The 23,946-nt window shown below is 41.5% G+C and overlaps 1 protein-coding gene across 1 annotated transcript; it reads right to left on the bottom strand.

Moving 5' to 3' along the window:
- Window positions 1-663: 663 nt before the first annotated feature.
- On the bottom strand, window positions 664-22,314 carry SAMD7 (sterile alpha motif domain containing 7). Its single transcript, XM_070754140.1, has 8 exons — window positions 22,212-22,314; window positions 20,213-20,333; window positions 17,492-17,628; window positions 13,235-13,313; window positions 9,651-10,333; window positions 7,273-7,394; window positions 5,121-5,231; window positions 664-1,088 (listed from the first exon to the last, which is right to left on the bottom strand). The coding sequence occupies exons 1-8, from the start codon at window positions 22,312-22,314 to the stop codon at window positions 864-866; spliced, it is 1,581 nt and encodes a 526-aa protein (XP_070610241.1). The 3' UTR covers window positions 664-863.
- Window positions 22,315-23,946: the final 1,632 nt, after the last annotated feature.

Below are 23,946 nucleotides of genomic sequence, written 5' to 3'. Positions count from 1 at the left end.
TTTCTCAAAGGTCTTCCTTAATGAGTACATCGTATCAGCACAGCTTCAATAGAAAACAAAATCTAAATCTTTCCAGTGGTTTCAGTATAATTGAAACAACCCCATCCACAAGTGTCGCAGGTCACATTGGCCAATTGGGTTAATAAGCAGGCTCTTCCAACACTCCTTCCCCAACCTTATCTGTTGCCAGTAGAGATGACCTTGGTTCTGATGAGAAAAGTCTTTGTTGTGTCTAGTAATGCATTCCAATCTCCTTCCCCTCCCCTTTCCCCTCTGCGGGGCAACTGAGAAACAGAAAAATGGCAATGGCTAGGATCAGTTTGAAGAAGACAGCCTCTTTATAATCTTGCATTTTCATAGATCAAGAACAACAACAAAGCAATTAAAGCAAAGCACCATTAAAAAAAAGAAAGTCAAATTCAGGACACGGAAATGATTCTATTGCTTTATTTTAGTGGAATTATATTTATTCAATAAATAACCACATGGGTGCCATACTTCCATTTCTTTAACAATCATTTTATAATCTTATAAATATTTTTGTGTTTTATATAGCCTGTGATATCCTTTGCTGGCAAATCCACTGAATAAACATTTTCAAGAGCAATCAATCAGCCAGATGTCATTTCAGAAAAGTGACTGTCCAATCTTTTCTTAAAGACCTCCAGTGATGAAACACCTACAACTTCTGACGGCAAGCTCTTCCACTAGTTAATTGTTCTCTTAGGAAATTTCTCCTTAATTCCAGGTTGCTCCCCTCCTTGATTAGTTTCCATCCATTGTTTCTTGTCCTGCCCTGTGATGCTTTGGAAAATAATTTTGATTTTTGACAAAGATTTTTGACAGTGGCGCCGTTGATCCAGCTAGAGCAGATCATTGTCTGTGCTTTCTGAAATTACTTGCTCCATTGTTTTTGAAATTTCAGAATCCTGAGTACAAGGACTGGCCAGAATAGTATGAGCACTGTCGCACGGAAGATGGGATATAGTATCCTGGAAAGACTCAGAAGATTTGCTGGTGGCATATGGGTTAGGCATAGCCACGGGAATATTCACCGTGCAGAATATATTTCTCAGGCATTGGGACACCTTTAGGGAAATAAAATGCTTTTATTCAAATTGTTTAAAATACTATAGCTTTATTTATTTATTAGATTTGTATGCCGCCCCTCTCCGTAGACTCGGGGTGGCTCACAACAATAACAAAGACAATGTAAGAACAAATCTAATAATTTAAAAAACACTAAAAACCCCATTATTAAAAGCAAACATACACACAAACATACCATGTATAAACTGTATAGGCCCGGGGGAGATGTCTCAGTTCCCCCATGCCTGGCGGCAGAGATGGGTCTTAAGAACTTTACGAAAGGCAAGGAGGGTGGGGGCAGTTCTGATCTCCGGGGGGAGGTGGTTCCAGAGGGTCGGGGCCGCCACAGAGAAGGCTCTTCTCCTGGGTCCCGCCAAACGACATTGTTTAGTCGACAGGACCCAGAGAAGGCCTTCTCCGGGTCCCGTCAACTAAACAATGTCATTTGGCGGGACCCAGGGGAAGAGCCTTCTCTGTGGCGGCCCCGACCCTTTGGAATCAACTCCCCCCAGATATCAGAGTTGCCCCCACCCTCCTAGCCTTTCGTAAGCTCCTTAAAACCCACCTCTGTCGTCAGGCATGGGGGAATTGACATGTTCCTTCCCCCTAGGCTTATAAAATTTGTGTATGGTATGCTAGTGTGTATGATTGGTTTTTAACTTGTGGTGTTCTTAAAATTAATTTAATATTGGATTTGTCTTGTATTGCTGTTGCTGTGAGCCGCCCCGAGTCTGCGGAGAGGGGTGGCATACAAATCTGATTAAACTTAAACTTAAACTTAAACCTTACCGGTCGCTGGGATTTGTGCGGCAGAAGGCGGTCCCGGAGATACTCTGGTCCGATGCCATGAAGGGCTTTATAGGTCATAACCAACACTTTGAATTGTGACCGGAAATTGATCGGCAACCAATGCAGACTGCGGAGTGTTGGTGTAACATGGGCATACCTTAGGAAGCCCATGATTGCTCTCGCAGCTGCATTCTGCACGATCTGAAGTTTCCGAACACTTTTCAAAGGTAACCACATGTAGCTTTCTTAAACTTGTCGATAAATACAATTGTATACCATCTCTATAGGAAAGGTTTTCCAACCCTGGCAACTTTAAGATAGGTGGACTTCAACTCCCAGAATTCTGGGAGTTCAACTCCACATATAGGTGGATGTTCCAACACTGGAAGTTTTTAAGAAGAGGTTCAACAATCATTTGTCTGAATTGGTATAGGGTTTCCTGGTTGGATAGGGGGTTGGACTAGAAGACCTCCAAGGTCCCTTCCAATTCTGTTATTCAGTTAAAGTCGCCAAGGTTGGAAAACATTGCTATATGACATCTAAGCTTTCTTGTCTGTTCTTTTCCATGAGAGCCTATTGCAATTCAAACAGCAAATTAACCAGGTATTTCATCTTATTATGTCTGCATTTTCACCATTCTAAAAATATCTCCCATTACTCCAGAACTGGTTTGACACCTTTTATAAGTGTTGCATTCAGTTATTTGTTCACTATATTCCCCTAAGCTGCATTTCATTATTCTTACTATAACGGATATGAATGGATAACAGTGAAAGGAAGGGTGGATAAAGACAGGAGAAAGAAAACTGCTAAACAATTAAAATGAAATCAAAATACTACGTAATAGCAAGATAGGAGGATGTAGATCCAAACTGCAAACTCGGGAGAAAGACAGTACAGTTATTATTATTATTTTTTTAAATGTACAGTTGTTCACAGATTCAAAATAAGCAAAACACTGAATATGGTAGGGCCTTTTCACTATTCAATGCCCCTTACTGACTCTTTTTCATAGTATCATGATTACCTTCTTTATTGTGTAGTAATAAAGAAATGATTCTGTGCAATATTTAATACATGGGATCCATGAAGTCAGATAATGAAGAATAATGTGGAAGATGTGTCCTTTGAGAATAGTGGTTGGATGGTTGATATAATTGTTATCCCGGCTTCCTATCATTAAGAAATGTTTGTCATCCAGGTTTCCTATCATTAAGACATGTTTGTGTCATATTAACAGTATGCTACCAGATATAGTATCTACCGTATTTTTCACAATACAAGACACACCTTTTCCCCCCTAAAAGAGGGTGGAAATGTCGGTGCATCTTATACACCGAACACAGCCGTTTTTGGCCTCCAGAAGCCCTGCCCCACATCCCAGTTTTGCAAAAATTGGGCCTGTTTTTTTGCAAAAATGGTGTGTGCAGAGGGTTTGAGAGGCCTGCAAAGTGCTTCTGGGGGGAGAAGGCAAAAACTTCCTAATTTTTACGGAAAAAATGGCAAAAAAAGGGTGTTTTTTCACAAAAATAGGGGCACTTTTGCCTTCCCACAGCCAGTAGGAGCACTCTGCAGGCCTCCCAAAACCTCTGGGAGTTTGATCTGATAAACTTTCTACATTCCCCGGGTGGGGGAGTGGATTAATAGTCTTGAAGGAGGCTCCGATGTTCAGCCTTTGGTAAAAGCCATCTGTGGATGAGTGATTTTGGTTAATTATTGTCTAGTCTCCAGCCTCCCATTTCTTGCTTCAATGCGCGTGCTCACCCACCGCTCACCCAGAACTGTGCGCGCAGCTCAATTTTCATTACTGGAGCTAAGGTGTGGCCCAGGGCTAGGCAAAGTTGGCTCTTCTGTGACATGTGGACTTCAACTCCCAGAATTCCTGAGCTAGCGTGAGTTGAAGTCCACAAGTCATAGAAGAGCCAACTTTGCCTACCCCTGGACTGTGGCCCATACCGATAGCAACCCGCCACTGGTCATCCCAATAGGTGCTGCCCAGAGACTGGAAGGGGTTACCAAGGAGATGCCAGAACATCTAGCATCCCCCATTTCTTGCGAAAATGGGTGAAAAACGGGTCTGTTTTTGCAAAAAAAAACCAAAAACCAGGGCACGAAGAGGGTTTGGGAGGTTTGCAGAGTGCTCCTGGAGGCTGGAGGAGACAAAACCTTTTTTTTCCCTACTTACCTCTTTGAAATCTCGGCATGTCTTATACACTGGTGTGTCTTATAATCCAAAAAATATGGTACTTTAATCATGATGGCCTTCCTATTGCTTATATATTTGAGCATAACACAAAGACAATGCCACTGCGATTTACAGGCATTGACTTATAACAATTCATTTAGTGACCATTCAAACTTATCTCAACATTGAAAAAAAAATTATTTATGGCCATTTTACACACTTAATGACCATTGCAGCATCCCCATGGTTACATGAGCAAAATTTGGACGCTTGGCAACTCTCTCATATTTATGACCGTTTTAGGGTCCTGGGCAGTGGTGAGTTCCTACCAGCGCAGTCCAGAGCGTCGCATCAGTAGGAACCCACTGATGATGCAATTTTGCACGAATGTTTTTCAGTGTCTCTATGTTGGAAGAAAACCTCCCACTCACCCTTGTCTTGATATTGACCTTTATCCTTTGTCCGAAACACAGCTGAGAAGCTCCTCACATGTGTTTCAGCTTGTAATGTAGAAATGAAATTACACGGTGGGACCCATGCGCGTGCAGGGATGCGCACCGGTGGCAAAATTCAACTGGAACCCACCTCTGGTCCTGCAGTCATGTGATCAACTTTTAGGATCTTCTCACAAACAAAGTCAATGGGAAAGCCAGATTACAACTTTGTTACTAACTGAACAACTGCAACAATTCATTTGACCACCATTAAACTGACATTTACTTCTCCTTTCCATAAAAAAAATGTCCATTGCAGACAATGGGTTTGTTTAATGACTGCTACCATCATTACGTTCACTTGATAACTGCTGCAAAAAAATAAAACCGGGTTAGCTATAATCGTAAATTCGGATTAGCCAGGCAATGACTAACTTAATTACCAGCCTGAATTTTTATTGTAATTCCAGGCTCGATTATGGTTTTAAGTTGAGAACCACCTGTAGCAAAAGCAAATTAAATTAAACTAGTTTTTAATAAAACCCAAATTAGTGAAATCGAATATATACTTAAAAGTGGTTTTTGTTTGCTGTTTGGCATTTCAGAAGATCTACGAACTATACCTGTGACTGAATCTTTAAAGCAGGCCCAAGTTTTAAGCCCATCATGTCTAAAAGATGTTCTTCTGTAAGCAGCGGTAAGGTTTCTCCATCAATGACGTGATCTTTAAATACCTTTAAAAATAAAACAAAAACGTAAATACTGTCATGGAAATTTGATTTATTGGATTTGTATGCCACCCCTCTCCGTAGACTCGGGGCGGCTAACAACAGTAATAAAAACAGCATATGACAATCCAATATTAAAACAGTTTAAAACCCTTATTATAAAACTAAACATACATACAGACATACCATGCATAAAACTGTAAAGGCCTAGGGGGAAAGAGTATCTCAGTTCCCCCATGCCTGGTGGCAGAGGTGGGTTTTAAGAAGCTTACGAAAGGCAAAGAGGGTAGGAGCAATTCTAATCTCTGGGGGGAGTTGGTTCCAGAGGGCTGGGGCCGCCACAGAGAAGGCTCTTCCCCTGGGTCCCACCAAGCAACATTGTTTAGTTGACGAGACCCGGAGGAGACCCACTCTGTCGGACCTAACTGGTCGCTGGGATTCGTGCAGCAGAAGGTGGTCCCTGAGATAAACTGGTCCGGTGCCATGAAGGGCTTTATAGGTCATAACAAAATTATAAATGTGTCAAATTAGAAATGGATCAGGTGTGCTGCAGGCGTTTTCTCTGTTTCTCCACTTGACATACTTTGGGGGAAGGAGGGAATTCTGGAACGTCAGATTAGACATCAACAATTTACTATTTTGTGGGGGTTCCTACTTACCGCCGTGCTCCATGAGCAGGTCCAAGTGAGCGGCAGGTGTGTGCACATCCCCTTGTGAGATTTTGCTTCCTGCGCATGTACAAAAGCGAAATCTTGCTTCGATGCACGTGCTCACCCACCGCTCACCCAGAACTGTGCGCACAGCTCAATTTTCGTTACTGGAGCTAAGGTGTGGCCCAGGGGTAGGCAAAGTTGGCTCTTCTATGACATGTGGACTTCAACTCCCAGAATTCCTGAGTTAGCGTGATTGGCTCAGGAATTCTGGGAGTTAAAGTCCACAAGTCATAGAAGAGCCAACTTTGCCTACCCCTGGACTGTGGCCCATACCGGTAGCAACCCGCCACTGGTCATCCCAATAGGGGGTTGCCAAGGAGATGCCAGAACATCTAGCTAGACCAGTGTTTCCCAACCTTGGCAAATTGAAGATATTTGGACTTCAACTCCCAGTTTTTATATTTTCTATCTCTACTTTATACTTATATTATGTTAAACATACTACAATACAATACTATATTTGTATGACAAATAAAATAAATAAATAAATAAATAAATAAACCTTCATTGTGTATTGGACAAAGTAAATAAATATATATAAATATATAATTCAATTCAATTCAATTTATTAGATTTGTATGCCGCCCCTCTCCGAAGACTACTGAAGAAAGATATCCTATACCAGTGATGGCAAACCTTTTTTGGCTCACCACACCCATGCCCTCTTCCCATGCATACGTACAACCCCTATGCTGCCTCCCTGTGCATGCTCACAACCCCCCGGATTGTCACCCACTTGCGCACAGGCTTCACAACAAATTCCTGAAGCCAGGGGATGGTGAAAAATGGCCCAACAGGCCAAATGGATGCTTGGAGACAAATTTCCAGTTGGCCCATTGGGCCATTTTTTTACCTGCCCTACACTTCAGGAGGCTTTCCTGAAGCCCGGGAACAGCGAAAACATCCAAAAAGAAGGGCGAAAATCAGCTGACCAGCGTGCGCATGGAACTGACATAGGGCAACATCTCACATGCCCTCTGATAGGGTTCTGCGTATCACCTGTGGCATACGTGCCAGAGGTTTGCCATCACGGTCCTATACCATTCCAGATAAATGGCTTTCCAGTCTGTTCTTGAACACCTCCATTGATATCTTCATACAATACTTAGTACAATATTAGACGGCATTAAGAATACATAATTACAGCATGGCATTACATAAAAACAACAATGTTGTAATATGATGTATTTATATATGAAAAGCTAAAAGCAGCAACATATCCAAAATATATAGAATAAAGAATGGTAAAATGGAATTACAGTATTGTTTAAATTAGGTTAAATATAAGGAACCGTTTCCTGAGCATTTTGCAGTTGTTTAATATTTATGAGTACCTGAGCATAGTCGGCGCATCCTGGGAGACTGTTGATAAAATTATATACATCTTCAACAGTCCATTTGCGAATATCTTCAGCAGATGAAATTTCTTCCCCATTTAAAATTAGTTTGGGAGGAGCTAGGAGAAATCAGTTTTTATTTTTAGTGACTAGTAAAGAAATCAGGGAAAATTCTGAACATACATACAGTACATACAGTACATACATACATACATACATACATACATACATACATACATACACACACACACACATGAGGCCAAATTAGATACATGTAGATCAAGTTTGGAAATGACTGTTTGTTTGTTTGTTTATTGGATTTCTATGCTGCCCCTCTAAGTAGACTCGAGTGGCTGACAAAATATAACAAAAAACAATAAAATACAATGGCAAATCCAATTAATTAACTAAATAACTGACCTAAAATCCCTAATATTTTAAAAATCAATTGTACACATTCAGATCACAGGATGCTTCAGCTAGTGTAAATACACGCTGGTTGCTAAGGACCCAAGTTTTGATCACAGGACCAGGAGGATGTTGTGATGGTCATAAGTGCAACAATCTGTCCTAAGTCACTTTAAAAAAAAACACTGTTGCAACTTCAAATACTACATGATTCTTGACAAATGTATCTTTTTCTTTTATGTACACTGAGAGCATATGTACCAAGACAAATTCCTTGCGTGTCCCATCACACTTGACCAATAAAGAATTCTATTCTATTCTATTCTATTCTATTCTAGATGGTTGCTATATGAATCGTTCCATGTGGAGGGTTACCTGTAGTATACAGCAACGGCCCCAATGTCTTGGGTACCAGGGATCAGTTCCGTGGAGAGAAACTTCTCCATGGACCGGAGGGAGCATGGTTTCATGTGCTACCTACATTGCACGGATGGGGCTTTGGTTGTTTGCACAGACTGGTTTCTGGCATGCCACAAACTGGAGACAGTCCATGTACTGGGGGTTGGAGAACCCTTGTATACAGTACTAAACCTGAGTCCTGTAAAAACCTAAAGCTGGATCTGTCCTCTCCAATACTTTTTCTCTGTGTTACAGTCCTCAGGATTCTTTGCAAGTAGAATGTGCTCATTTATGATCACCACACAAAGTTTCCGTGAAATATATAGCTTGCCTTTCACACCAGAGTATATTGCAGAATTGAGAATCTGTGGTTCTCCAAATGATGCTTTCAACAATTCCCAGCATCCTTCCACATTTTTTTGAGTCCTGTTTGGCTCATAATCTAGTACAGGAGTGTGAAACTGAATTTCAATGAGGGCTAGCATTGTAGTTCTCCTCCCAGGAATGGGAGGGGCAGATGGGACAGACACCTCCTGCAGTACCCCTGCCAGCCAAAATGGGGCATGGGTGGCATGTGAGGCCCCTTGCACCCCACTTTTGGTACTATGAGTATCTCCTCTATAACCTTCATCATATATTTTATTATGTGTATTTAGATTTATACCCACAAAAACCCTCATTGTGTATTGGACAAAATAAATAAATAAATAAATAAATAAATAAAATAAACTTTGGCACCTGCCCCCATGTGCCCCATTTTGGCAGCCAGAGGCACCAAGGGCTAGTCCCTTACTATTTTGTTGCCGATCAGTTTCCAGTCACAAAGTGTTGGTTATGACCTATAAAGCCCTACATGGCATCGGGCCAGAATATCTCCAGGGCTGTCTTCTGCCGCACGAATCTCAGCGACCGGTTAGGTCCCACAGAGTTGGCCTTCTCCGGGTCCCGTCGACTAAACAATGTAGTCTGGCGGGACCCAGGGGAAGAGCCTTCTCTGTGGTGGCCCCGACCCTCTGGAACCAACTCCCCCCAGATATCAGAGTTGCTCCCACCCTCCTTGCCTTTTATAAGCTCCTTAAAACCCACCTCTGTTGTCAGGCATGGGGGAATTGAGATATTCCCTTCCCCGTAGGCTTACAAAATTTATGCATGGTATGTTTGCATGTATGATTGGTTTCTTAAATTGGGGTTTTTAAAACTACTTTTAATATTAGATTTGTTTATATTGTTTTTTACTGTTGTTAGCCGCCCCGAGTCTACGGAGAGGGGTGGCATACAAATCTAACAAATAAACTAATAAACTAATAAACTAATAAACTAATAAACTAATAAACTAATAAACTAATAAACTAATAAACTAATAAACTAATAAACTAATAAACTAATAAACTAATAAACTAATAAACTAATAAACTAATAAACTAATAAATATTTCCAGGCCAGACCCCTGAGCCAGATTTCAGCATCCTGTGAGCCAGATGCAGCCTCCGGGTCTTGAGTTTGATACCCCTCGACTCTAGCAACATCTGGAGGGCCCTGATATCCTGCATGTATATCTTATTACTTACCGAAAGATAACGGAGGTTGATTGAGAATAGAGAAGTCACTTGTCAGAGCAGAGAATGTGATTTTTGACGGCTCTGCATGCTTTTCATTAAAGACTAAGCAAGAATTGTGAGGATCTTTCTCGTTTACATTGGGGCCGTCGGTTACTTCACTAGGTATTTTGTGGCTATACAAGTCCTTTCTCAAGCCACCTTCACGTTCCTTCTCATTTTTGGTGACAGTTTCTGATGGTTCTGCAAGGACTTCATGTTCTGCTTCTGCAGGCTTGCTTGGCACTTCCATTTTGGTTTCTTCCTTATCATCGTTTTCTTCACTGAGAGTCACTGAAGCCAGGTCCGTGTCTCTATCCTCCATTCGGTTCTTCCCATGATTGAACTGGTAACGAGAAGTCTTGCGAATCCCAGCTCTTCTGCTTGGTCGACGGACCCGTTCCCTTTGAAGCATGGCGAGAGGTGGGTAGGAACCTGTGCCCACGAACATGGCGTTCCTCTGAAGTTCACTGAGGGTGGTCTGGTGGACATACAGGCCACTGGAGAGGTGGCCTTCAGGAATGTAGTGTCTTTCTTGAAAACTAGCAGAACGAGCTGGGACATCAGGGTAAGGGAAGCAGCCCCTGAATTTTACAAGACTTTTCCGCTGAGCTTTTTCGAGTTCTTTTTGCTGAAACATGGCACTCATTTCCATCCTAAGAAAAGGTCATAAGCATTACACCATAACTGTACAGTGTTCCCTTGATTTTCGCGGGTTCAAACTTCGTGAATAGCCTATACCACGGTTTTTCAAAAAATATTAATTAAAAAATACTTTGCGGGGTTTTTTTCTATACCACGGTTTTTCCCATCCGATGACGTCATACATCATCGCCAAACTAATAATTTTTGCAAATAAATAACAAAAAAAAATTATTGTTAATAAATAATTATGTTTATAAATATCAGGATCACTAAGTTCCTTATTCAATGGTGAGTACCAGTAATAATGGTGAGTAAATGGTTGTTAAGGGAATGGGAAATGGTAATTTAGGGGTTTAAAGTGTTAAGGGAGGGCTTGTGATACTGTCCATAGCCAAAAATGGTGTATTTACTTCCGCATCTCTACTTCGCGGAAATTCGACTTTCGCGGGCGGTCTCGGAACGCATCCCCCACGGAAATCGAGGGAACACTGTATATGCAATCTTTATCTACCAACAGATTAAAACCAGGGGTGGAATCCTGTTTTTACTGCTACTGGTACACTGTGCATGCAGCTTTGGGTGTCCTACATGTGTGCACATGTGTGTTGTTGGTTTTGTGCATGTGCAGGAAGGCAAAATCTCGCAAGGGGACGCTCACACGAGAGAGATCTGGGCGATTTTTTTTGCTTCCAAATATGCGCAGAAGCAAAAAACCACCAGAATGAATGTCATATGAATGCCAGCGGCCAGTTAGGTCCCACAGAGTCGGCCTTCTCCAGCTCCCGTCAACCAGATAATGTCGTTTGGTGGGGCCTAGGGGAAGAGCCTTCTCTGTGGGGGGCCCGGCCCCTCTGGAATCAGCTCCCCCCAGAGATTCGTACTGCTGCCACCCTCCTCACCTTCCCCAAGAGTCTCAAGACTCACTTACATCGCCAGGCTTGGGGCAATTAGGTTTAGACCGCCTGGCCAATAAATGTGATGTATGGCTGCGATTGAATTGTTTGATTGATTTTAATATACTAGCTTTTTAGCTTATATAGTTTTTAAAAATTAATTAGATTTGTTTTGTATTCACTGTTTTATATTATATCCTGTGAGCTGCCCCGAGTCTTCGGAGAGGGGCGGCATGCAAATCTAAATAATAATAATAATAATAATAATAATAATAATAATAATAATAATAGTAGTAATAGTAGTAGTAGTAATAATAGTAGTAGTAGTAGTCATAATAATAATAATAGTAGTAGTAATAGTAATAGTAATAATAATAATGATGATGATGATGATAATAATAATAATAATAATAAATTACTACTAATAAAAAAATCTCAGGCACATGTTCCCTTGTGAGATTTTGCTTCTTGTGCATGCTTGTTGTTTGTATGTTATAACCTGCTACTAGTTATAACATATAAAGTTTGGAAAATCAGGCATTGTAGAACAGTATAAGACTGTGATTTAAGAGGCAAAATCCCATCCATCTGCCCCCGATATTTCATGGCATCTTCTATTTTAAATAATAAAAAACCCACCATTTGAGTCCTTGAAGACCTGCAGTTGGTGGAGATTATAAAGTGTTCAATCTTTTTCAATTCAAGCATTACCCCAGTGATAACCTCAGAGGGGACTTACTAGAAGTAAGCAAGGGCTGAGATCACTCATACTTCATCTGTCAGGTTCTAAGTCATACCTCCAATAAAAGAAAACTCCGAGGCTTGGTTTTCCCCAAAGTTACATTTATTTAGAGATGTCGTATTGGGGGGAAACCCGAATCTGAAAATTTCCATGGTTTCCCCCACCCAAAGGAAAGTCCCTGCCCAACACCCACAAATCAGAGGTAGGTTCCTCTCGGTTCAGACTGATTCACCTGAACTGGTAGCAATCCGCTGGTGATGTCACGATGATGTAACAGAACCAGTTCTGTCGGGACCAGTCCATGGACACCGCCATCTTTTTTAGGGTGGGGGAGATTTTTTTGGATTTTTTTTTTTTAAAAAACTTGGTTTTGGAATATTTTCCCAGGTTATTTTTTCTTCTGCATAGAAACATAGAAACATAGAAGACTGACGGCAGAAAAAGACCTCATGGTCCATCTACTCTGCCCTTATACTATTTCCTGTATTTTATCTTACAATGGATATATGTTCATCCCAGGCATGTTTAAATTAAGTTACTGTGGATTTACCAACCACGTCTGCTGGAAGTTTGTTCCAAGGATCTACTACTCTTTCAGTAAAATAATATTTTCTCATGTTGCCTTTGATCTTTCCCCCAAGTAACTTCAGATTGTGTCCCCTTGTTCTGCACATTCGCAGAAGCCAAGTTTCTAACACTGCACATGCGTCACCATATTGTTTTCAGCCATGTGAAGTGGGAGGAAGCAGTAAGTTAGCACCCACCCCACCATAAGTCCATCACAGTTTGGATGACAGGAAATAGTTGACCTATAAGCATAGTTGGGTTCCTCCCGGTTTGGACCGGGTTGCCCAAACCGGTAGCAAACCACTGGTGATGGCATAATAATGTCACAGAACCAGTTTGGTTGGTGCCGGTCCATGGATGTTGCCATCTTTTCATTTGGGATTTTTTCAGATTTTTTTTTTGGGGGGGGGCGGATTTTTGGGAGAGGGATTTTTTTTCTGTTTCCAGAATTTCCAGCACTGCACATGTGTCACCGTCTTATTTTGGGATTTTTTTCAAGGGGAATTTTTTTCAGATTTTTTTTGCACTGCACATGCAAGTAAGGTAAGTTAGAACCCAACCCTGCCTGTAGACATTCTAACAATGATTTGTTTAACCAGGCTTAATTGAATAAACCTCTGGTGTGAACATTCATACAAATAATGAGCTGATAAACCATAAATTATGACTTAGCATGTACATTCTAAGAATTGTGATTTAGTTCATTTTACCTGGCAATATTTTGTTTCTGAATCAATTCTTGTCTTTTGGCTATTGCTTCCATTGATTCGGATGGCAGAAAACTATATCCTAGTAATTGAATGAATGAATGAACATAATTGAAGATTATTTTTCGCATCATTCACTGGTTTAAAACTGGGTTAATATTCATGAACAAAGAAGCAGCCCATTGTGCAATCTTACAGGTAATGATTCAAAATTAAATCCAATTCAAATCCAGGTTACTGTGTACAGGTAGTCTTTGATTTATGACCTTTTGTTTAGCAAGCATTCAAAGGTATGAGGGATTTTACCTGGAGTACTTACAACCCAGTTCCAAAGTTCTTATGCTTGTTCTCCTCTGCAGTCACATGATTGCAACTGACCGGCATTTATAATTCTTTGCCGTATTCATGGTCACGTGACTTTTTCTTTCTTTCTTTTTTTCTTTCTTTCTTTCTTTCTTTCTTCCTTTCTTCCTTCCTTCCTTCCTTCCTTCCCTCCCTCCCTCCCTCCCTCCTTCCTTCCTTCCTTCCTTCCTTCCTTCCTTCAATATTGCTGCTTATTTGCCCATGGTAAGTCAAGGCAGCTTACAGAATATAAAACCACATTTGGAACAATAAAAATTAACAAAAAGGATCAAATAAATTAATATAGTACAATATAACAAAATAACACCCACTCACCCCCAAATTTTTCACCCTCTGCCCTGGCGACAACATTTTTTGTCGAAAACTGACATTTACTTCCTTGGCAAAAATGGCCCATAACAAACAAGTGGTTTACTTAAATGACGAGGTTTTCACATGGGTGACCCATTTTTTGACCTATAATCATGACTTATAATTTATGAGTCATGACTTATAATCACAAAGGGCAGGGTCTATTATGGTCATAAATTGAGGACCACCCTTATGACTCTGAACTGAAGAAATGGAGGTTGGATAGTTAAACATAATTTTTAAATTCTTCCTCTCATCTGCTCTGATATTGGTTTTCATTATAATGATTGATTAGTGAAATTCTGTTAATGTAACCTTAACCATAGAGCAGAATTAGCTTCCTTTGTTGTGATTCTTATTTGATTTGATCAAGGTTGACTCATTCTTCCATCCTTCTGAGGTCGATAAAAATGAGCACCCAGAGGGCAATATGCTGATTCTATAAACTGCTTGGAGAGGGCTGTAAAGCATTTTAAAGTGGTATATAAGTCTATCAGTATAAGCTTTGCTTTTTAAAAAAAAAAGTTTTATATATTAGTTTTTCCAAATTTTAAAAACAACATTTCTATAGTTTAATACAGATCTATGCCCCCTTTCCCCCCAATTTGTTACATTTCTTATAATCACCTCTTTATAAGAACATATATTACATTGCATGTTTATATATTTCTCATTTTTTAGACGTCCTTTCACATTTTATCCTAGTCTTTTGCCTTTATTGTTTATCCAATTATACCAGTTATTCTAAATCTCAAAGTATTCCGAGTTACTAGTCATCCTATCAATTTCTGCACATCTAAAAATTTTGTCCATGACATTTATTATTATTGTTAGTACAGGAGTACATGTGTGTTAGGGATTGCCATTGTAAACTCCATATTGTAAACTGTACCAAGCTTGTATTTAAAGAGTTAATGTGCACTCAAAGAGTTAACTTGTACTTGAAGAGTTAATATTCAAGGCTGTTTCGTCACTTCCTCATTGAAGCTATAAAACCTCATTACAGTGATCCCCCGATTATTGCGAGGGTTCCGTTCCAGGACCCCTCGCAATGATCGGTTTTTCGCGAAGTAGCGGTGCGGAAGTAAAAACACCATCTGCGCATGCGCAGATGGTGTTTTTACTTCCGCCGCAGCAGCGAGGAGCCGAAGATTGGGGTTTCCCCGCCGCCCACGCAAACTCCTCACTGCTGCCGCGCCCGCCACTTGTCCACCCACCGCTTGTCCGCCGCCTGCCTGCCCGCGCACCCGCCCTTCGCCCGCCCACGCCGTTCGCTCACGCCGCTTCCCAGCTGAGTCCTGAAGCGAACTTCCGCGTTTGGCTTCAGGACTCAGCTGGGAAGCGGCGCTGGGGTTTTCCCGCCACCCACGCAAACTCCTCGCTGCTGCCGCGCCCGCCGCTTGTCCGCCCGCCGCTTGTCCGCCGCCTGCCTGCCCGCGCGCCCGCCCTTCGCCCGCCCACGCCCTTCGCTCACGCCGCTTCCCAGCTGAGTCCTGAAGCGAACTTCCGCGTTTGGCTTCAGGACTCAGCTGGGAAGCGGCACTGGGGTTTCCCTGCCGCCCACGCAAACTCCTCGCTGATGCCCGCCGCTCGCCCTCCCGCCAGCAAGAGGGGGAAGACCCAGGGAAGCCGCCCAGCAGCTGATCTGCCCGGCGCCATCTACGCATGCGTGGCCATAGAAAAAAGGGCGCGCATGCGCAGATGGTGTTTTTACTTCCGGGTTGAAAAATCGCTATATAGCCTTTCACAATGATCGGGATCGCAAAACCCGGGGGATCACTGTATTTTGCTTGGTCATTCCTTTACTTTACTTTTTCCTGAGATGGGGGAGTTGTTTTTCTAAGCTCCGTGCTTGTATTAGCTTCGTGCTTTATCTTTATTGTATTTTAGCTTTGTGCTTTATCTATATTGTATAAGCTTTGTGCTTTTATCTATATTGTATTTTGCTTTGTGCTCTAATCTTGTAATTGCTCAGTGCTTATTATTCTGTATTTGCTACGTGCTTATTCTGGATTGTTTATATTTTGTTTATATGTAAATAATACTTATTTAACTAAGTCTGTGTCTTGGCTTTATCACATATCCACGCTCTGTTAAAATTCTCTGCTTGGCGTTGTCGAAGGTTTCATAGCCTTGCTAACCGAGACAAGCCAACAATTATTAATTTATTAATTGGATTTGTATGCCACCCCTCTCCAAGGACTTGGGGTGACTCAATATTATTTTCTCGCAGGATCTCTTTGTTTTTCCAGGGTTGTGCATAGGATATCCTTGCTGCCGTACTTATATGGGTAATTAGATACAGTGGTACCTCGAGATACGAGTTTAATTCGTTCCGGACCTGGGCTCTTAAGTCGAGCAGCTCTTATCTCGAACGACTTTTCCCCATAGGAATTAATGTAAATAATTTTAATTGGTTCCAACCCTCAAAAAACTCACAAAATTAGTCTAAATTATGCAGAAAGACATGTTTTTAATGAAGAAATGTACATGTACATATAAATGAATAATGAAGTTTCTTTCACTTAACTTGTAAACTTTCTTAAACTTTTAAATTTACATATGTTCAACTTCTCTGCCACCCAATCCTGTAGGACAGAGGTCCCCAACCCTTTTTGCACCAGGGACCGGCTTTAAGCGATCAAGAGAGGAATGGGTGAATGAATGGACGGAGGGTGGGAAGGAAGGAAGGAAAGAGAGAAGGGACAGGAACAGAGGAAGGAAGCAAGGAAACTTATGAAAGGGGAGAGTAAGAGAGGAATGAGTGAAGGGAGGGAGGGAGGGAAGAAGGTGGGAAGGAGAAAGAAAAGAAGAAATAGAGGAAGGGAAGGTAAAAGAGAGAAAGAAAAAGAGAAAGAAAGAAAGAAAGAAAGAAAGAAAGAAAGAAAGGGGGAAGGGACAGGAACAGAGGAAGGAAGCAAGGAAACTTATGAAAGGGGAGAGTAAGAGAGGAATGAGTGAAGGGAGGGAGGGAGGGAGGGAAGAAGGTGGGAAGGAGAAAGAAAAGAAGAAATAGAGGAAGGGAAGGTAAAAGAGAGAAAGAAAAAGAGCAAGAAAGAAAGCTGCAAGCACCCCCCCGAGCCCCCCAGGCCGGCTGCAACCTTTTAAAACACGCGCGCCGCTTCGCAGCTGTCTCCTGAAGCCGAACACGGAAGTTAGCGTTTGGCTTCAGGAGACAGCTCCTTGGCGCTTGTATCTCGAATTTGGGCTTGTAAGTAGAACAAAAATATCTCTCCCCTCCCAGGTCTTATCTCGAGTTGCTCTTAAGTAGAGCAGCTCTTATGTCGGGGTTCCACTGTATTGTGTTTTGGGGAAATATTTTTTTGTCCTTATTCCTAGAAGCATACATTCTGCTGCTATTGCTCTCTATTTAATGAACAGAATCAAATCAGGGGCTTTACTGTTTAACACAATCAACTCAGCCCTTCAAAACAATGACTCATATCAAATCAGAAATTTGAATCAGGGTTTGGGGTGATTTGACACCAATAGTTTTCCCACTGTCTATTTATGTATTCAGTTACTTACAATCTCACTCTTTCTTACCTGGTCCTTGGGAAACACAACTAGATAATAAGTTTGGGAAGTTAGCAAGTTGTGAGCCGGGGGGTCCAAGAGTGGAAGCCACATGAATTTGCCTGAGATCAGCTGGTGCCAAGATCTCAGATGTAGGTAACAAATGTCTAGGAGAGCAAACAAGACAGATGGTTCAAGTGTCTTATGGGCAAAAGCTGAAATGTTGTGTAAGAAAAAAAATCCAAGAAATGAAACTTCCTATAGATCAGCGGTTCTCAACCTGTGGGCCACGACCCACGAAAGGGGTCAAATGACCCTTTTACAGGGATCACCTAAGACCATCAGAAAACATATATTTCTGATGTTGGGTCCACCCACATGCAAATAGACTCCTGTAAAATATATATATATATATATATATATATATATATATATATATATATATATATATTCGTAGATTTTCACGGGTACAGATATGACGGTCTTGGTATATTCGGGTTTCTTCCCGTGTAGGATTTGGAAATTTCTGGCGACGTTTCGACGAGGTCTCACTCGTCATCTTCAGGCTGGTGTTTCTGTCCTTGTTCTCAGGCGAACACTGCGCGACCTGAGATGCCTTCCTTCTATAAATACTGGTGGCTGGGTGTGGTTTGATGGCTCAGCAATTGCCTGCTGTGTAGAAACTTCCTGGTGAGTCAGTGGGGTAACAATTGGGGTCGTTGATGTAGCTGAGGTATGCTGATTAGATAATGGTTGTAGATTAGGCGTGATATCCTGAGTAGTTGGAACTTGCAGGCTACTTGATTGTTTTACAATGTGAGTTCTGAGTCTGGTTTCTATGGCTGGGATACGTTTGAGGGCTGGTTTCCAGATGTCTGGTAAGCGAGAGGTATCATCCCGCTTGTTCATATTTTGGGGATGTTTTTCTATCTCGATGGCTTCCATGATTATTCTTTTGCTGTAGTGTTCTGTTTTGGAAATTAATTTGGTACTGTCAAAATTGTTACCCCACTGACTCACCAGGAAGTTTCTACACAGCAGGCAATTGCTGAGCCATCAAACCATACCCAGCCACCAGTATTTATAGAAGGAAGGCAGCTTAGGTCTCGCAGTGTTCGCCTTAGACAAGGACAGAAACACCAGCCTGAAGATGACGAGTGAGACCTCGTCGAAACATCGCCAGAAATTTCCAAATCCTACACGGGAAGAAACCCGAAAATACCAAGACCGTCATATATATATATATACTGCTCAAAATAAATAAATAAAGGGAACACTCAAATAACACATCCTAGATCTGAATGAATGAAATATTCTCATTGAATACATTGTTCTATACAAAGTTTAATGTGCACAACAGCATGTGAAACTGATTGTCAATCAGTGTTGCTTCCTAAGTAGACAGTTGGATTTCACAGAAGTTTGATTTACTTGGAGTTATATTGTGTTGTTTAAGTGTCCCCTTTATTTTTTTGAGCAGTATATTTTGTGTCAGTTACAAATGGCTATCACATGACTCTGTAATGCTGCAACCCCTGTAAATTAATGCAGGTTGCCAAGTGCCAAAATTTGGAACATGTCACCATAAGGATGCTGCGACAATTATAAGTGCAAGACCAGTTGTAAGTGACTTATTTTCAGTGTTATAGCTTCACAGATGTTAAACAAATGGTCATAAATCAAGGACTATCTCTGTTGAATTCAGATATATTAAACATGTGGGTTGTATTGCTGCCCAATACATTTGAAGGACACAATTCAAGGAAAGCTCTCCTGGAAGTTTTGTCTTAAAGCATAGTAGATTGTTCTACACCGGGGAATGAAGAAGTATAGTCCTTTTATGACTTGTGAATTTCAACTCCCAGAATTCCTGACCCAGCATGAATATGGATGGCTCAGGAATTCTGGGAGTTGAAGTCCCAAAGTCATAATTCCCCACCTCTGCTCTATACGCTCTATGACCGTGATGGCGAAAAGACCATACATTAAAAAAAACCATGGTAGCTAAGGGGTATATCAGTTTCCCCATGCCTGGTGACATAGGTTGGTTTTCAGGAGCCTTCGAAAAGCAAGGAGGGTGGGAGCAGTCCTAATCTCAGGGGGGAGCTGATTCCAGAGGGCCGGGGCTGCCACAGAGAAGGCTCTTCCCTTGGGTCCCGCCAGACAGCATTGTTTAGTCGACGGGACCCAGAGAAGGCCAACTCTGTGGGACCTAATCAGTCGCTGGGATTTGTGCGGCAGAAGGTGGTCCCGAAGATATTCTGGTCCGATGCCATGTAGGGCTTTATAAGTCATAACCAACACTCTGAATTGTGACCGGAACCTGATCAGCAGCCAGTGCAAGCCGTGGAGTGTTGATGTGACATGGGCATATCTAGGAAAGCCCATGATTGCTCTCGCGGCCACATTCTGCACGATCTGAACTTTCCGAACACTTTTCAAAGGTAGCCCCTTGTAGAGAACTTTGCAGTAGTCGAACCTCGGGGTGATGAGGGCATGAGTGACTGTGAGCAGTGATTCCCTGTCCCTGGGAAGTAGATTTTTGCTCTGCCCAAGCTCTAAGAAAGCCTCTGGAGCCTGAGGAGGGCAAAAAATGGGCCTAACAGGCCTACCAGAAGTTAGGAAATAGTGGAGCGGTTGTGTGTGGAGGCATTGAATATGGATGTGGGCACGCGCTATTTTGGCACCTGAGGAAAAAAAAAGATTTGCTATCAGACAACATCTTTTCTTTCATCCATTAGCTAGAAGTACCTTTCATCAAACCTAGATTCCAACTGTGAAGGAATTGTCTGCATTCCATGCTGACACATTAGCGGTGGGTGTCGTGCCATGAGCTGGTTCCTCATTAGGATCTCTTGTTGCTGCCTCAGATCTAAAACAAACCACACAATATCAATGTGCTACGAGTGTGTGCATTTGGTGCAGCAATGCAGAGTTGACCTTGGGCCTAGGGAAGGGAGGCATGTGCCGTTGAGGGGGCAGGTTTGCAGAAAAATGACACAGCCTTGAAGGAAACGATGGGGAAGGGGGAAAAAATCCCTGAAGATAACTCTGGCCTGGTTTTCTTTAATATTTATTATTTTTTATTGATTGATGGATTGATTGATTTTGTCCAATACACAATGAGGGTTTTAGTGGGTATAAACATAGTAAAATACATGATGAAGGTTATAGAGGATATATCTAAGAAAGAATAGAAAAGAAGTTCTAGGAATAGAACATATAGAAACATAGAAGACTGACGGCAGAAAAAGACCTCATGGTCCATCTAGTCTGCCCTTATACTATTTCCTGTGTTTTATCTTAGGATGGATATATGTTTATCCCAGGCATGTTTAAATTCAGCTACTGTGGATTTACCAACCACGTCTGCTGGAAGTTTGTTCCAAGGATCTACTACTCTTTCAGTGAAATAATATTTCCTCACGTTGCTTTTGATCTTTCCCCCAACTAACTTCAGATTGTGTCCCCTTGTTCTTGTGTTCACTTTCCTATTAAAAACACTCCCCTCCTGAACCTTATTTAACCCTTTAACATATTTAAATGTTTCGATCATGTCCCCCCTTTTCCTTCTGACCTCCAGACTATACAGATTGAGTTCATTTAGTCTTTCCTGATACGTTTTATGCTTAAGACCTTCCACCATTCTTGTAGCCCGTCTTTGGACCTGTTCAATTTTGTCAATATCTTTTTGTAGATGAGGTCTCCAGAACTGAACACAGTATTCCAAATGTGGTCTCACCAGCGCTCTATATAAGCGGATCACAATCTCCCTCTTCCTGCTTGTTATACCTCTAGCTATGCAGCCAAGCATCCTACTTGCTTTTCCTACTGCCCGACCACACTGCTCACACTTTCATATCACTTTCATATCAATGAAAGAATAGAAGAAGAGATATAGGAATAGAAGAAAGGTATAGGAGATATAGGAGAGCAATAGGACAGGGGATGGAAGGCTGGCTGGGGAATTCTGGGAGTTGAAGTCCAAATATCTTCAAGTGGCCAAGGTTGGGAAATACTGCCCTAGAGCCACTCAGGAGGAAATTTTTCCTTTTTAATAAACTCTATGACCATGGGCAGCATACAGCAATAAAAACCAAGAAGAAAAGAAAAAAGATTCCAACAAATAGGTCCAGTAAAACAAACCATAATCACACATATAATAATATATATGACATAACTTAAAAGCAAAGTTTATTTATAATGAAAGGAATAGACTGTTAATCTGGAAAAATGGAGTGATAAAATTGAACGGGTCCAAAGACGGGCTACAAGCATAAAACTTATCAGGAAAGACTTAATGAACTCAATCTGTATAGTCTGGAGAACAGAAGGAAAAGGGGGGACATGATCGAGACATTTAAATATGTTAAAGTGTTAAATAAGGCTCAAGAGGGAAGCGTTTTTAATAGGAAAGTGAACACAAGAACAAGGGGACACAATCTGAAGTTAGTTGGGGGAAAGATCAAAAGCAACGTGAGGAAATATTATTTCACTGAAAGAGTAGTAGATCCTTGGAACAAACTTCCAGCAGACGTGGTTGGTAAATCCATAGTAACTGAATTTAAACATGCCTGGGATAAACATATATCCATCCTAAGATAAAATACAAGAAATAATATAAGGGCAGACTAGATGGACCATGAGGTCTTTTTCTGCCGTCAATTTTCTATGTTTCTATGTTTCTAGTGCTTGGGACTACATGGCAAAATGTAAATTCCTACCACAATGTATATTTGTTCCACCTTACCACCTGGTGAGATGCTACTTCCAATTTGGTAAAAGGCCCCATCTTCCACACTTCTCTGCTTCCCAAGGGTTGCTATTTTTCTCATGTGATCAGGAGGATTCATGCTGTTGAAAAAATGCAATTGTTCATCACCGGGAATCAGTGAAATGGAAATGCGCTGAGAGAAAGCAATTACATTAATAACACAAACATCAGAAGAATGTAAATAATATGAATGAACCGATTTCATGATGCATTGCTTCAGTTCTCAAGCATCATCACGTGATTCATTCATTCATTCATTTATTAATTTATTTATTTATGTATGGCATTGGACCAGAATACCTCAGGAACCGCCTGCTACCGCACGAATCCCAGCGGCCGATAAGGTCCCACAGAGTTGGCCTTCTCCGTGTCCCATCGACTAAACAATGTCGTCTGGCGGGCCCCAGGGGAAGAGCCTTCTCTGTGGTGGCCCCGGCCCTCTGGAACCAACTCCCCCCTGAGATTAGAACTGCTCCCACCCTCCTTGTCTTCCGTAAATTATTTAAGACCCACTTATACCACCAGGCATGGGGGATTTGAGACACCTTTCCCCCAGGCTTATTATAATTTATGTTTGGTATGTATGTGCTGTTTGGTTTTTAATTATGATAGGGTTTTTAGTTTTTTTAATATTAGATTTGTGCCAGTATAATATTGTTTTTATCGTTGTTGTGAGCCGCCCTGAGTCTTTGGAGAGGGGCGGCATACAAATCTAATATTTATTTATTTATTTGTTTGTTTGTTCGTTTGTTTGTTTGAGTTGAAAGGGACTTCAACCCCCTGCTCAAACAGAAAACCCTACACCACCCCAGCCAGATGGCAGTCCAATTTTCTTTTAAATATGTCGAGTGATGGGGCATTTTAAGGCTGAGGTTGAGACACATTAGATCAGGGGTGTCAAAATTGGCAACCTCAGGGGCCGGATGTGTCAAGTGCCAGCCACGCCCACACCAGCGCTGCAAAGGAAAAAAATGTCGCGATACATCACGTGATGGCAACATGGTGCCGCCAGTTTGACACCCAATGCATTAGACTGTAAAAAACACAGATACCAGCTGTCATGGCCAGGCTTCATATAGGAGTCGTTAGTAATCCTATTCTGTAAATCCTAGCAGTGCAGCACATTATAGGGATGAAATCAAGTTAATCACTCCTTTAGAGTTTTACCCTGAACAAACTCTTCTTGGCAGCAGGCAAAACCATTCATCCACTGGTAATTCTGTCACAGTTGGTTAAGCAAAGAATGGAAGTATGACATCTTTGTGGACTAAAACTAGTTGTATGCACTTAATCATGCTTTGCAAACCCAAGGGAGAATAAAGAATAGGCTGGCGCAAGTACAATTATTTGTTGTGTGCAAGTAAAGGTCAGAAGTAAAAGTTTAATTTTTTGAATAGCTTGTCCTTCAGTATAATAGTGCTGTTCAACAATGTCATTCAGAACATATCTAATTTTATTGTGGTGAACTGAATACAGAATAATAGAGTTGAAAGGAACCTTGGAGGTTTTGTAGTCCAACTTCCTGCTTCCTGTTAGTGATAAATCGCTATCCGATATCTTTTTTAAAAAGAGAGAAACATTAGGACAGGGGAGAGAAGGCACTCTGATTCACTTATGCACGCCCCTTACTGACCTCTTAGGAATCGGGAGAGGTCAACAGTGGATAGTCTAAGAGTAAAGTTTTGGAGGTTAGGTGATACTACAGAATCTG

This window comes from Erythrolamprus reginae, chromosome 5 (genome assembly GCF_031021105.1).
Source record: "Erythrolamprus reginae isolate rEryReg1 chromosome 5, rEryReg1.hap1, whole genome shotgun sequence".
In the NCBI taxonomy this organism is placed as follows: domain Eukaryota; kingdom Metazoa; phylum Chordata; class Lepidosauria; order Squamata; family Dipsadidae; genus Erythrolamprus; species Erythrolamprus reginae.
Note: the sequence above shows the minus strand (reverse complement) of the source record. Positions and strands in the feature narration are given on the sequence as shown.